The sequence below is a fragment of the Balaenoptera musculus genome, chromosome 9 (assembly GCF_009873245.2).
Source record: "Balaenoptera musculus isolate JJ_BM4_2016_0621 chromosome 9, mBalMus1.pri.v3, whole genome shotgun sequence".
NCBI lineage: Eukaryota > Metazoa > Chordata > Mammalia > Artiodactyla > Balaenopteridae > Balaenoptera > Balaenoptera musculus.
Window position 1 is genome coordinate 98947269 of NC_045793.1, and position 15298 is coordinate 98962566.

General features: G+C 47.5%; 1 protein-coding gene across 2 annotated transcripts in view; it reads left to right on the forward strand.

Annotated features, from left to right (window-relative positions):
* ADCY1 (adenylate cyclase 1) overlaps positions 1-15298 on the forward strand; it is a 126983-nt gene that overhangs the window by 18652 nt on the left and 93033 nt on the right. For both annotated transcript variants that reach the window (XM_036863914.1, XM_036863916.1), the window contains exon 2: positions 2780-2929. In XM_036863914.1, coding sequence (XP_036719809.1) covers positions 2780-2929 — 150 coding nt within the window. The remainder of the gene's footprint in view (positions 1-2779; positions 2930-15298) is intronic.

Sequence of the window (15298 nt, forward strand, 5' to 3'; positions counted from 1 at the left end):
CCCTTGACCAAACTGCCCAGCCTCTGCTGGCCCTTCTGCCCCCAGCCCATGCCTCACCTCTCTGCCCAGATCTCAGTAGGGACCCGCACTTTCCCCTGTTTCTGCTGCCAGCCACCTGAGGCCCTGCTTTCTGGAAAAGCCGCGTCTGCCAGGTGTGACCTGTGGCGTCCTGCACCCTGTGCTGAGCTGACCCCGGGCGCCTGGCCCCTCAGTTGGACTCCTTGTTCTCCATCTGACTGTGTACTCCGCTCGACAGTGACAGCTGGGGGCTTCACTGCAGGGGTCACGGAAGCTGTGGGGCTGACGGGCTGGAGGGCATCTCGGGAGAGGTGTCCTGTGTGTTATGTGTTCTGTGTGTTCAAAACCTTAAATAGAGGCTGGGAGGGGCGTGCAGAAGCCGCAGGTGATTAAGGGTCTGCTGGGAGAGAAGCGCATTTTGTGCAAAGACTATTGTTTGAATTTTTAGAAACGTGTTCACTACTGCCTGTGGGCGTTTTAAACATGCTCAGTACGCATTTAAATATTGACTCCACCAAAGTACAATTTATTGTTTCATATACGCTGGTCTTCCCGTTGCCACCAGAAAAGTGCCTTCATCAACAGATTGGCATGAGCTGATCCCAAAATACAGCAGATGGTTCTTTAGACACAGAAAACACTGCCTGGTACGGGGGCCAGTGCGCTGCACCTAGGTGCAGCCAGTGCTGGCCACTGTGCCTGTGAGAGGGGACACGGGCGCTGAAGATGCATTTGTGTTCCAGCCCTGCACTGGGTTAAAGCGTGGACGCTCCGGCTAGCGGGACGCTCCGATTTGGAGGTGTTCAGGGGCACAGCGAAGATGATCAGGGTCCCATGGAGATGGTCGGGTCACACGGAGACGTCCAGGTCACGTGGAGATGGTCAGGTCACAATGAGGTGTTCTGGGTGACAGTGGACACCATTTTTATAGGACTTGCGGCCACTCTCTTAGACCCCTCTCAGGATGGCCGTCCCTTTCTCTGGGCGGCAGAGGCAGGATCCGGGAGGTGATTTGCAGGAGCACGTCTTGCACACGATCTGTGTGAGGTGTAAGCGTGTGTCCGTCCTCTTTGCCAAGTGTACGTGAGACAAGCCGTCCCTGCTGCGCTCGCTGGGAGTTCACTCTCCTCCTGGGGGGTTTAAGGAGGTGACCACTGTGTGCTGGGGTCCTGCAGATTCCGGTCCCTCGGCCTGTCCCCTCCCGTGAGCAGCTCTCGTGTCTCCAGCTGGACGTCACCGCCGACCACGACCTCCCGGCTCTCCCCCCTCCCTGTCCCTCAGCTCACCCTGTTCGGGCTGCCTTGCCCGTCCCTGCCTGGGCTCTGGCAGGAGCCCTCTGACCGCAGACTCCTGTCCCACCTGCCACTGTGTCTGTTGTCCTGTGTAGTTGTTTGTTGCAGTCAGTCCTGGGCGGGGAGTGTTTCTGGTTAATCCATGGGCAGCAGAACCTGCAGGAAATGCTGGAGTTTAATCAGACACAGAATCATCTGTTTTTGCAGCGACTGGGGGCAGCAGTTTGTATACGGCCTGTAAGCACCGCAGCCCCGCAGGGAGGTGGGTGGGTGTCTTCTCTCTCTCTTAGTGGCCTGGGGGCCCCAGGGGGATGTGCTGGGGCCCTGCTGGCCCGTGAGAGGCACCCCTGTCTGGCCCTGGACCCTGTGGCCACGAGAGGTAGGGACAGACCCGCTGAGGAGGCCGAGCAGGGGGCGTGAGGTCTGATCCTCCCCCACGTCTGCCACTCTGTGCGGTGCGACCTTCATCCATCACGGGTTCCTGTGAAACCCCCGAGCTCAGTCCTGGGCGGTCTGCACTGGACTTGGGTTTAGGCAGGTGAAAGCAGGAAGCGGTAAAACACCGCCGTCCTCGGGCTCCCTATCTTAACCCCTGCACGCTGCGTCCTTTCCTGGTCGAGCAGGTCCCAGCCTCGAGTCTGAGCCATGGCTGCCCTGGAGGGGTCCTTCTCGGCCGGGCCCCTTTCTTGCTTCTTGTCTGTTGACGCGGAGTGAGAACCCAGGGACGTTGGAGGGACACTGCGTTTTCTCCATCTTCATACATACATCACAGGTGTTCACTTCATACCCAAATGCCGTTCTTTCTTTTTTGTTTTTAATCAACTCTCCTTCACTGCTTCTCTCCAGAGCTTTCCATGTTGCCTTTGTGGGAATAACCACTCTGTCTTCACGTTCAAAACTTCCAGGTGTATTGGTTTCCTCGGGCTGTCGTAACAAAGTGCCCAGACTGGGTGGCTTTAACAACAGACGTTACTTCTCACAGTTCTGGAGGCTGGTTTCTCCCGAAGACTTTCTTCTTGGCGTGTCGACGGCCGTCTTCTCTCTGTGTCCTCACATCGTCTTCCCTCCGTGCGTGTCTGTGTCCTGATCTCCTCTTATTATAAGGACACCAGTCATGTTGGATTAGGGCCCAGCCTAATGGCCTCATTTTAACTTGATTACCTCTTGAAAGACCCTGTCTCCAAATACAGGCCCACTCTGGGGGGTTAGGGGTCAGGACTTCCACGTGAGTTTCGGGGGACACACCTTGCATCCTTTCCTACTGTTCCATTACGTGACAAGCTTATAGCACAGGTGACCCCTGCACAGGGTGAGGGATGAGGCCTGGCTCGTGGCCGTGTGAAACTGGCTTGGCACTGTGGGTCTGGCTGGCGTGGTCATTTCATGGGCTGGTGGTCGGAGGACGCGTAGGAGCCTCTGCTGAGCTGGGCCCCTGTGTGTAGCCCTCTGCAATGTTCTCTCCCCTCCAGCTTGGTGCCAACGCCCTGCTCTTCCTTGGCGTGAACATGTACGGGGTCTTCGTGCGGATCCTGGCTGAGCGCTCCCAGAGGAAGGCCTTCCTGCAGGCCCGGAACTGCATCGAGGACCGGCTGAGGCTGGAGGACGAGAATGAGAAGCAGGTCAGTGCCCGGGGTCTCGCCCCGAGGGACGTGGGGGGCCCGGGGCGGGGGGCACGGAGCCGCACAGCCTTCCCACCGAGGGCACTGGGAGTGAGGCCCAGCCTGGCCCGCCTGGGAGTCGGGTAGGGGCCTCAGGCCCCCGCTGGCCCCTCTGTCTCTGTGGACCAGCCCCCTCGGCCGGTCGGAGGAGAGGGAACAGCTGCGGAGGAGCACTGTGGGAACAGAGGCAGAAGAACTGCCACCCTTGGTCATCCCTGGGCCTCGGTTTCCCTGTTGGTGACATGAGGTACGGGGCTGTGGACGAGACGCCCAGGAGGCTTTGCAGGCCTCACTGGAGGCAGAGGAGAGCTGGGCTTGGTGCCGCTGGAAGGGGCTGAGTTGCTGGGAAGTGATGGGCACCATGTGAGCCTGACACCCGCAGCTTGGCCTGAGGCTGCAGGGAGAGCACCCTGCCCGGCTCCTGCCAGGCCTGCTGGGGCGGCAGCACCGTCCCCTGTGACCTAGAGGCTTGGAGGGAGCCGGGTGGCTTCCCACTGCCCCAGCTACCGTCACCTGCGTGTCCCGGGCTCACCCCTCTCGGCGGCGTTTCCTCTGCTGCGGTCCTGGGGCCACAAGGATGCTCCAAGAGCCCTGGGCGAGGCCTTTAGCCGGGAGCACCCGGACTCCTGTGCTTTACCAAAGTGCTGATGGTGCAGGCTTGTTTTCCCGGGGTGGGGTGGATGGGATGGGTTTATAAATGAGATGCTATTATTATTGTAAATACAAGGCATTAAGTAAAGACTGTACATGTAAAAATGCACACACACATTTCCATTTATAGGTATTATAATGATGCCTAGTATTTACAGTACAAGTCGGATATCACTTAGAAACAGATGGCGTGTGTATGTTTAGATCATGTGTGTGGATCAGTGGGTGGCTTTGTCTGTGGGTGGTGTATGTGTGTGGGAGATATGTGTCTGTGAGGCTGTGTGCACTCTTGTGATGTGCATGTGGGCATGTGTGTGTTGTATGTGCACATGCATGTGTGCATTTGTATGTGTACACGTGTGTGTTTGTGGATATGTGGGGCATGTGTGCAAATGTATATGTGCGTATATGTGTGTGTGTGCTTGTCTGTGTGGGTATATACATGTCTGTGGATTTGCATTCACGTGGACTGTGTGTGTGCATGCCTATATGTCTCTGTACACACCGTGTGCACGTGTGTGCGCTTGTGGATGTGTGTGCGTATGTGTGTATGCGTGCGTGTGGATGTGTGTGTATAAGTGTGCTGGCACACACATGCACAAGTATAAAGAACACGTCTCCTGGGGCTGTGCACTGAACGTTTGCCCACGCCAGCATCATCGGCGCTGATGGGGAGTCTTCGGTGCTAAGAGGCCCTTGAGCTTGGTGTCCTTACCTTCGTCACCTCCCCGGGATCCCAGAAGTGACTCTTCAGAGTCCTCTCCCCTTAAATACATCGCCTGAAGTACTGGAAAAATCGACGTGGGGGCCATTCTTGTGTGTTTCTGAATCTTCCTTTTCTTTCTCTCTATTTTTCTCTCCTCTCCATCTCCTTTCAAATATCTTCCTTTCCCACTTTCTTCAAAAAATCACTTTCTTAAAAAAGAGTGTTTATTTTTACTGAAGTATAGTTGATTTACAATGTTGTGCTAGTTTCAGGTGTACAGCAAAGTGATTCACTTATACATACATATATATCCACTTTTTTCAGATTCTTTTTCTACATAGGTTATTATAAAATATTGAGTAGAGTTCCGTGTGCTATACATTAGGTCCTTGTTGATTATCTATTTTATATATAGTAGTGTGTATATGTTAATCCCAAACTCCCAATTTATCCCTCCCCCTCCTTCCCCTTTGGTAACCATAAGTTTGTTTTCTATGTCTGTGGGTCTATTGCTGTTTTGTAAATAAGTTCATTTGTATTGTTTTTTAAGATTCCACATATAAGTGATATCATGTGATATTTTTCTTTCTCTGTCTGACTGATTTAGTATGATAATCTCTAGGTCCAGCCATGTTGCTGCAAATGACATTATTTCATTCTTTTTTATGGCTGAGTAATAGGCCATTGTATATATGTACCACATCTTTTTTTTTTTTGAATTTTATTTTATTTTTTTATACAGCAGGTTCTTGTTAGTTATCGATTTTATACATATTACTGTATATATGTCAATCCCAATCTCCCAGTTCATCCCACCTCCACCACCCGCTCCCCTGCCCTGCCACTTTCCCCCTTGGTGTCCATACGTTTGTTCTCTACATCTGTGTCTCTATTTCTGCCTTGCAAACCGGTTCATCTGTACCATTTTTCTAGATTCCACATATATGTGTTAATATCTGATACTTGTTTTTCTCTTTCTGACTTACTTCACTCTCTGTGACAGTCCTTGGGTCCATCCACGTCTCTACAAATGACCCAATTTCGTTCCTTTTTATGGCTGAGTAGTATTCCATTGTATATATGTACCACATCTTCTTTATCCATTCGTCTGTCGATGGGCATTTAGGTTGCTTCCACGACCTGGCTATTGTAAATAGTACCGCAGTGAACATTGGGGTGCATGTGTCTTTTTGAATTATGGTTTTCTCTGGGTATATGCCCAGTAGTGGGATTGCTGGGTCATATGGTAGGTCTATCTTTAGTTTTTTAAGGAACCTCCATACTGTTCTTCATAGTGGCTGTATCAATTTACATTCCCACCAGCAGTGCAAGAGGGTTCCCTGTTCTCCACACCCTCTTCAGCATTTGTTGTTTGTAGATTTTCTGATATGATGCCCATTCTAACTGGTGTGAGGTGATACCTAATAGTAGTTTTGATTTGCATTTCTCTAATAATTAGTGATGTTGAGCAGCTTTTCATGTGCCTCTTGGCCATCTGTATGTCTTCTTTGGAGAAATGTCTATTTAGGGCTTCTGCCCATTTTTGGATTGGGTTGTTTGTTTTTTTAATATTGAGCTGCATGAGCTGTTCATATATTTTGGAGATCAATCCTTTGTCCTTTGATTCGTTTGTAAATATTTTCTTCCATTCTGAGGGTTGTCTTTTCGTCTTGTTTATAGTTTCCTTTGCTGTGCAAAAGCTTTTAAGTTTCATTAGGTCCCATTTGTTTATTTTTGTTTTTATATCCATTACTCTAGGAGGTGGGTCAAAAAAGATCTTGCTGCAATTTATGTCAAAGAGTGTTCTTCCTATGTTTTCCTCTAAGAGTTTTATAGTGTCCGGTCTTACATTTAGGTCTTTAATCCATTTGGAGTTTATTTTTGTGTCTGGTGTTAGGGAGTGTTCTAATTTCATTCTTACATGTAGCTGTCCAGTTTTCCCAGCACCACTTATTGAAGAGACTGTCTTTTCTCCATTGTGTATCCTTGCTTCCTTTGTCATAGATTAGTTGACCATAGGTGCGTGGGTTTATCTCTGAGCTTTCTATCCTGTTCCATTGATCTATATTTCTGTTTTTGTGCCAGTACCATATTGTCTTGATGACTGTAGCTTTGTAGTATAGTCTGAAGTCAGGGAGTCTGATTCCTCCAGCTCCATTTTTTTCCCTCAAGATTGCTTTGGCTATTTGGCTATTTTGTCTCCATACAAATTTTAAGATTTTTTGTTCTAGTTCTGTAAAAATTGCCATTGGTAATTTGATAAGGATCGCATTGAATCTGTAGATTGCTTTGGGTAGTATAGTTATTTTCACAATATTGAGTCTTCCAATCCAAGAACATGGTATATCTCTCCATCTGTTTGTGTCATCTTTGATTTCTTTCATCAGTGTCTTATAGTTTTCTGAGTACAGGTCTTTTACCTCCTTAGGTAGGTTTATCCCTAGGTATTTTATTCTTTTTGTTGCAGTGGTGAATGGGATTGCTTCCTTAATTTCTCTTTCTGATCTTTCATTGTTAGTGTATAGGAATGCAAGAGATTTCTGTGCATTAATTTTGTATCCTGCAACTTTACCAAATTCATTGATCAGCTCTAGTAGCTTTCTGGTGGCATCTTTAGGATTCTCTATGTATAGTATCATGTTATCTGCAAACAGTGACAGTTATACTTCTTCTTTTCCAATTTATATTTCGTTTATTTCTTTTTCTTCTCTGATTGCCGTGGCTAGCTAGGACTTCCAAAAATATGTTGAATAATAGTGGCGAGAGTGGACATCCTTGTCTTCTTCCTGATCTTAGAAGAAATGCTTTCAGGTTTTCACCAATTGAGAATGATGTTTGCTGTGGGTTTGTCATATATGGCCTTTATTATGTTGAGGTCGGTTCCCTTTATGCCCACTTTCTGGAGAGTTTTTATCATAAATGGGTGTTGAATTTTGTCAAAACCTTTTTCGGCATCTGTTGAGATGATCATATGGTTTTTATTCTTCAATTTGTTAATATGGCATATCACATTGGTTGATTTGCGTATATTGAAGAATCCTTGCATCCCTGGGATAAATCCCAATTGATCATGGTGTATCATCCTTTTAATGTGTTGTTGGATTCTGTTTGCTAGTATTTTGTTGAGGATTTTTGCATCTATATTCATCAGTGATATTGGTGGGTAATTTTCTTTTTTTGTAGTATCTTTGTCTGGTTTTGGTATCAGGGTGATGGTGGCCTCGTGGAATGAGTTTTGGAATGTTCCTTCCTCTGCAATTTTTTTCAAGAGTTTGAGAAGGGTGGGTGTTAGCTCTTCTCTAAATGTTTGATAGAATTCACCTGTGAAGCCATCTGGTCCTGGACTTCTGTTTGTTGGAAGATTTTTAATCACAGTTTCAATGTCATTACTTGTGATTGGTCTGTTCATATTTTCTATTACTTCCTGGTTCAGTCTTGGAAGGTTATACCTTTCTAAGAGTTTGTCCATTTCTTCCAGGTTGTCCATTTTATTGGCATAGAGTTGCTTGTAGTCTCTTATGATGCTTTGTATTTCTGTGGTGTTCGTTGTAACTTCTTTTTCATTTCTAATTTTATTGATTTGAGTCCTCTCCCTCTTTTTCTTGACGAGTTTGGATAAAGGTTTATCAATTTTGTTTATCTTCTCAAAGAACCAGCTTTAAGTTTTATTGATCTTTGCTATTGTTTTCTTTGTGTCTATTTCATTTATTTCTGCTCTGATCTTTATGATTTCTTTCCTTCTACTAACTTTGGGTTTTGTTTTTTCTTCTTTCTCTGGTTCCTTTAGGTATAAGGTTAGATTGTTTATTTGAGATTTTTCTTGTTTCTTGAGGTAGGATTGTATTGCTATAAACTTCCCTCTTAGAACTGCTTTTGCTGCATCCCATAGGTTTTGGATCGTCGTGTCTTCGTTGTCATTTGTCTCTAGGTATTTTTTGACTTCCTCTTTGATTTCTTCAGTGATCTCTTGGTTATTTAGTAACGTATTGTTTAGTCTCCATATGTTTGTGTTTTTAATGTTTTTCCCCCTGTAATTGATTTCTAATATCATAGTGTTGTGGTCGGAAAAGATGCTTGATATGATTTCATTTTTCTTAAATTTACCGAGGCTTGATTTGTGACCCAAAATGTGATCTATCCTGGAGAATGTTCCATGTGCACTTGAGAAGAAAGTGTAATCTGCTATTTTCAGATCAATGTCCTATAAATATCGATTAAATCTGTTTGGTCTATTGTGTCATTTAAAGCTTCAGTTTCCTTATTAATTTTCTGTCTGGATGATCTGCCCATTGGTGTAAGTGAGGTGTTAAAGTCCCCCACTATTATTGTGTTAACTGCCGATTTCCTCTTTTATAGCTGTTAGCATTTGCCATATGTATTGAGGTGCTCCCATGTTAGGTGCATATATATTTATATTTGTTATATCTTCTTCTTGGATTGATCCCTTGATCATTATGTAGTGTCCTTCCTTGTCTCTTGTAACATTCTTTATTTTAAAGTCTATTTTATCTGATATGAGTATTGCTACTCCAGCTTTCTTTTGATTTCCATTTGCATGGAATATCTTTTTCCATCCCCTCACTTTCAGTCTGTATGTGTCCCTAGGTCTGAAGTGGGTCTCTTACAGACAGCATATAGATGGGTCTTGTTTTTGTATCCATTCAGTGAGCCTGTGTCTTTTGTTTGGAGCATTTAATCCATTCACATTTAACGTAATTATCGATATGTATGTTCCTATTACCATTTTCTTAATTGTTTTGGGTTTGTGTTTGTAGGTCCTTTTCTTCTCTTGTGTGTCCCACTTAGTGAAGTTCCTTTAGCATTTGTTGTAGAGCTCGTTTGGTGATGCTGAATTCTTTTAGCTTTTGCTTGTCTGTAAAGCTTTTGATTTCTCTGTTGGATCTGAATGAGATCCTTGTCAGGTAGAGTAATCTTGGTTGTAGGTTCTTCCCTTTCATCACTTTAAATATATTGTGCCACTCCCTTCTGGTTTGTAGAGATTCTGCTGAGAAATCAGCTGTTAACCTTATGGAAGTTCCTTTGTATATTATTTGTCATTTTTCCCTTGTGCTTTTAATAATTTTTCTTTGTGTTTAATTTTTGTCAGTTTGATTACTATATGTCTCAGCGTGTTTCTCCTTGGGTTTATCCTGCCTGGGACTCTCTGTGCTTCCTGGACTTGGGTGGCTATTTCCTTTCCCATGTTAGGGAAGTTTTCGACTATAATCTCTTCAAATATTTTCTTGGGTCTTTTCTCTCTCTGTTCTCCTTCTGGGACCCCTGTAATGAGAACGTTGGTGTGTTTAATGTTGTCCCATAGGTCTCTTAGGCTGTCTTCATTTCTTTTTATTCTTTTTTCTTTATTCTGTTCCACAGCAGTGAATTCCACCATTCTGTCTTACAGGTCACTTATCCATTCTTCTTCCTCGGTTATTCTGCTATTGATTCCTTCTAGTGTATTTTTCATTTCAGTTATTGTATTGTTCATCTCTCTTTGTTAGTTCCTTAATTCTTCTAGGTGTTTGTTCTTTAATTCTTCTAGGTCTTTGTTAAACATTTCTTGCATCTTCTCGATCTTTGCCTCCATTCTTTTTCTGAGGTCCTGTATCATCTTCACTATCATTATTCTGAATTCTTTTTCTGGAAGGTTGCCTATCTCCACTTCATTTAGTTGTTTTTCTGGGGTTTTATCTTGTTCCTTCATCTGGTACATAGCCCTCTGCCTTTTCATCTTGTCTGTCTTTCTGTGAATGTGGTTTTTTTTCCACAGGCTGCAGGATTTTATTTCTTCTTCCTACTGCTGTCTGCCCTCTGGTGGATGAGGCTATCTAAGAGGCTTGTGCAAGCTTCCTGATAGGAGGGACTGGTGGTGCGTAGAGCTGGCTGTTGCTCTGGTGGGCAGAGCTCAGTAAAACTTTAATCTGCTTGTCTGCTGATGGGTGGGGCTGAGTTCCCTCCTTGTTGGTGTTTGGCCTGAGGCGATCCAGCACTGGTGCGTACAGGCTTTTTGGTGGGGCTAATGGCAGACTCTGGGAGGGCTCATGCCAAGGAGCACTTCCCAGAACTTCTGCTGCCAGTGTCCTTGTCCCCATGGTGAGCCACAGCTGCCCCCCCGCCTCTGCATGAGACCCTTCAACACTAGCAGGTAAGTCTGGTTCAGTCTCCCCTGTGGTCACTGCTCCTTCCCCTGGGTCCCGATGCACACACTACTTTGTGTGTGCCCTCCAAGAGTGGAGTCTCTGTTTCCCCCAGTCCTGTCGAAGTCCTGCAGTCAAATACTGCTGGCCTTCAAAGTCTGATTCTCTAGGAATTCCTTCTCCCCTTGCGGGACCCCCAGGTTGAGAAGCCTGACATGGGGCTCAGAACCTTCACTCCAGTGGGTGGACTTCTGTGGTATAAGTGTTCTCCAGTTTGTGAGTCACCCACCCAGCAGTTGTGGGATTTGATTTTATTGTGATTGCGCCCCTCCTGCCATCTCACTGCAGCTTCTCCTTTGTCTTTGGATGTGGTGTATCTTTTTTGGTGAGTTCCAGTGTCTTCCTGTTGATGATTGTTCAGCAGTTAGTTGTGATTCCGGTGCTCTCACAAGAGGGAGTGAGCGCACGTCCTTCTACTCCGCCATCTGGAAACTGTACCACATCTTCTTTATCCATTCATCTGTCAAGGGGCACTTAGGTTGCATCCATGTCTTGGCTATTGTAAATAGTGCTGCTGTGAACATTGGGGTGCATGTATCTTTTCAAATTATGGTTTTCTCTGGATCCACTTTCTCTGATTTTGTCTTTCATTTCTTTTCTTACTCTTGCTGCCTTTCCTATAGACTACCTAGCATCTACCTTTAAAACATTTTCGAATGCTTGGTGTGCCCTCTGTCCCTCTGGTGGGTCCCATCTATTGATGGCGAGGTTGCTGGCCATGGTTTGGCCACTCTTGCTGCCTGCATGTGCGGGTTCTGCAAGTGCACATCTCTCCCCCTGCACCCACACTCCCGTCCAGGGAACACAGTGGCCGAGCAAGCACTCCTGCTTGCTGCGAACCTAGCCTTTGCTGCTGTACATGTGTCACTTCTCTGCAGCTCCGAGAGCAAGGAGCTTCTCAGTCTCACAGCTGAGGAAGCCCAGACTCACGGAGGCTCAGAAGCGGGTCTGAGTTCTAACCGCCGACCTGATGTTCTTAAGCAAGAAATCTGCAAAATGGTTAAATGTCACCCAATCCCATCAGCCCAGCTGAGTGCTCTGTATTTTCAAGTTTCTGTCCTTATGCACATTCTCTCCCCTCATCGTTGTCATTTTGGTGTATACATAATTTTATTTTCTGCATTTTGACTTAACATCTCCCACAGGTGTATCCACTGGTGCCCTAAAGGTAACCTAAGACAGCTGCTGCTTCCTCACCTTCATGCAGGTCTCCGAATCTGACTTTTAGACACCATGTTTTTAAAAATGTTTCTTTCTAATAAGCATCTTTATTCATATAGACTTGAAGTATCCTTGGTTACATTCTCAGGAATGCAAATATTACAGTGTCGTTTCTCTCCATGTCCTGGATATTTTCCAAAACATGTTGTGCTTCATTTTATCTTATAAGTAATACTTAGTTACACCCAGCTCTGGGTAGCAGTGGTTGAGTGGGGTCCTGGGGCCGACAGGGTTGGTGTCAGAGGGAGCCTGCCATAAATGCAGATTCTCAGGCCTGCCCAGTCCCATGGCTGGGAAAGCTGGGGTGGGCCCAGCAGTCAGGGCTCTGGTGTGTATCCCCAGTGTTGCACGTGACCCACTTTCTCCCTCCTCCGTCCCTCCTTCCCTCCTCTCTTCCTGTTAGAACTTGGTACCCCCCGTTTACTCAGATGCCGGTTCCTTGTGCGGTGGCCTCTTTTCCACGCGTGTTTACCGGTTGTATTTCTCTGTGGAGCGCGTGTTCTGATCCTCTGCCCATTCATGCTCTGACTTTCCTGTGGGTTTGAACGAGAAAGGCTGGTGTTCCCCAAGTCTGTTCCTCTAGCTCTGCTTTTCTTTGTGTAAAACCTCAATCTTTCGCATATTCCAACGTATCAATCATTTTCCTCTGTGGTTTCATCTGTTGCTGGGAAAGCTGAGCACACGAAATACAGAAGTGCGGATGGGTCACCCCCGTGAGTTCCCCTGGCTGTTTCTGAGAGGGAGCGAGGCAGTATCCTGACTTGCTATACTTTTTTGATTGGAACCCGCGGGTCGTATCACAGGACAACTCTCTCCTTGGGAGGCCTTGTCCCTGGCACTCAGGTTATTCCCTGCCTCCGGCTGGGACGACTGTTTTTAGCTCAGGGAGCCCTGTCTCTCTGGGGGGCAGAAGGCGAGCACTCGGGCTCAGATGGGGCTCAGCCACCTCTTCAGGGCTCTCAAGCACCAGTCGGCACTCGGTACATCAAAGCCTGCCAGGGGACGGCCTGGCCAGGCCAGGGGAGCCTGCAGGTGGCCAGGCAGCTCTGCCCAACTCACACCTCTGTGTCAGTGTGAAAACCGCAGCCCCCTGAGTTGCAGGTGAGGGACGCCCTGACCATATGGGCTTGTCTGTGTTTCCATGCTTCAACTCAAGTAACAGAGCAATCCAGTTCCATAGCCGCTTCCGGAGTCTTCTCCAGGCCCTGACCCAGTAAGGCGGCACCCTAGGTGATGTGAGGGGATATTGGTGGATGCACCCTGGGTCTGGAAGGGGGTTCTGGGTGATGCATCCTTGTTCTGGGAGAGGATGCTGGGGACGTGGCCCAGTTCTGGGAGGGGGTTGGGGGGCGTCCAGCTCCAGAGGGACCACTGTGTGGTGGCAGGTGTGCCCCACTGGCTTCTGGGGGGAGGCAGGGAGATGCCGGGTTTGGGCTGCAGGGGCTGGGAATGGGGTCCTCGAGCAAGGCCGAGTCAGGGAGGCGCATGAGCGGTGAGACGGGGCGGGGAATGTGCTTGGTGGTCGAGGGGCGGCGTGTAGTTTGTTGTGGCCTCAGCTGGAAGGAAATGGGAGGTGAGAGGGAGGCAGGGCTTTGCCCTCAGCGGAAGGTGGCGCGCTGGGCCGCGCGGCGGGGCCCCTGATGTGTCTGAGCAGGACAGAGAGCTGGTCAGACGCAGGTTGGGGGGGTCAGTGCGGAGGTAGGACTTGCCCTAGAAGTCGGGCAGGTTGTTCTTTCCTCTCTCCCCGGATGAGTGTCCACCAAGGTATGCCGAGGAGGCTTCGGCAGGCAGGAGAAGACTGTGCTTCATGGCCCGAAGCAGGCGTTTCTCCGGAGCCCCCGGAGACGTCCTCTCTCTGGGATGCACCTGCAGGACAGGCTGCGTTTGTGTGGCCATCACTGGCCGGCCAGGGTTTGCGGGAGGGGAGAGTGAGGGACCTGCTTTGAAATGCAGACACGCAACCTCAGAACCCTTGCCTGTCCCAGCTGCTGGACCCTTTTGTTCCGGGACAGGATTCAGCCGATGGAAACTGTTGAGAAGCGTGGCTCCCACTGCAGAATCCCGGGCAGTAACTTAGACGGGATGCGCAGGCCCTTCCCCACTCTGTACAGATCTCATGCCAACGTTGTTCTCGCCCAGGTTGATCGGTTGCTTTTTTTTTTTTATTGAAGCCTAGTTGGTTTACAATACTGTGTTAGTTTCAGGTGTACAGCAGAGTGGTTCAGTTATGTAGATTTTCGGGTGCGCTTCACCTCAAACCTTGGGGAGAGTCTCTGACCGTCTTAGGTAAGGATGCCACTGTGAGCTCTTACCTCTCACCCACCTGCAGACAGGAAGGACCCGTGGGCATTCCGTGCCTGTAATCACTGATTTTTGCAGCAACACTGAGAAGACGGTGATAATTGTGCCAGAAATCGGGAGCATCTCCTCTCCTCCTATATGGTTCAGAACTAATAGCCCTGCAGTTGCTATTTTAAAAGAAAAGTCCAACTGCTTTGGCTACAAAATCTGAGTGTTTCTTTATCTCCTGCCCTGCTCCCTGCAGACGTGGACAGGCATGGTCTCCCCAGACCAGTCTCCAAGAGCAAGGCCTCCTCCAATGTTTTCACAAGTGGGAATATTAGAAGCGTTCTGTCCTCCTCAGGGCAGCGCGCAGAACCAGAGGGGCTGGAGAGGATGGGCAGGGGGCCTGTCTGCTTCATTGGACACACTCTCCTTCTAGAAGATTCTCTGCTATATTTTGAAGTTGTCAGTGACCCCTCCTCCCACCAAATCAAAACAGACAGCGGCCCCTACGCAGGGCTGCCCGACTCTGTCCTGTCCCGCGGGGCTGTGGCAGAAGAGAGGAACGTGCTTGATCGGAAGGTGTTCTCTCCTCTGGGTTCTTAGATCTTTAAAACTAATTTCAGGCCTCTGTGTTGCAGTTAAGCATGTAAAAACTTGGTTCCTTTTTGTAAATCTGAGAACTGGGGCTGGCTCGGAGAATTTAAATGATGTGGGAAGGCCAATAAAGCAAGTGACAAAGCCGTTGGTGGCAGAGTGAAGAGATCAGAGGCCAAAGCCCAGAATCCCCCCCAAACCAGCTGTGGCCCGCTTTCTCCCTTTACAGCCTCGTGTCTCTTCAGCCACAAAAAAAGGCTCACATAGGTGTTTTGGGTTGGTTGATATCTGGATTAAAATATTCCAAAGGGCTGTGAGGGGTCTTTTAACAGGACTCTTTCAGTTTCAGACAAAAGCATCAAAAATTGGTTCTTTGACATAGAAAAACTTTAGAGAGACTGACCAAGAAGAAAGAGCAGACAAGATGATTCGGGATGGGAAAGCACGCGCCCTAGGGATAAAGCCAGGTTAAAAATAGATGAGAGGGAACTACTAAGAGGTTTTTTTTTTTTTTTTTTTTTGCCAGAATATTTGAAAACTTAGACAAAATGGACAAATTCCCAGAATGGTGTTAGTTACTAAAACTGATTCTAGAAGAAAAAGAAAGCGTGAAACATCCTATGATCATTAAAATGATTGACTCAGTAATGAAAAGTTTGCCAAAAAATCATCACC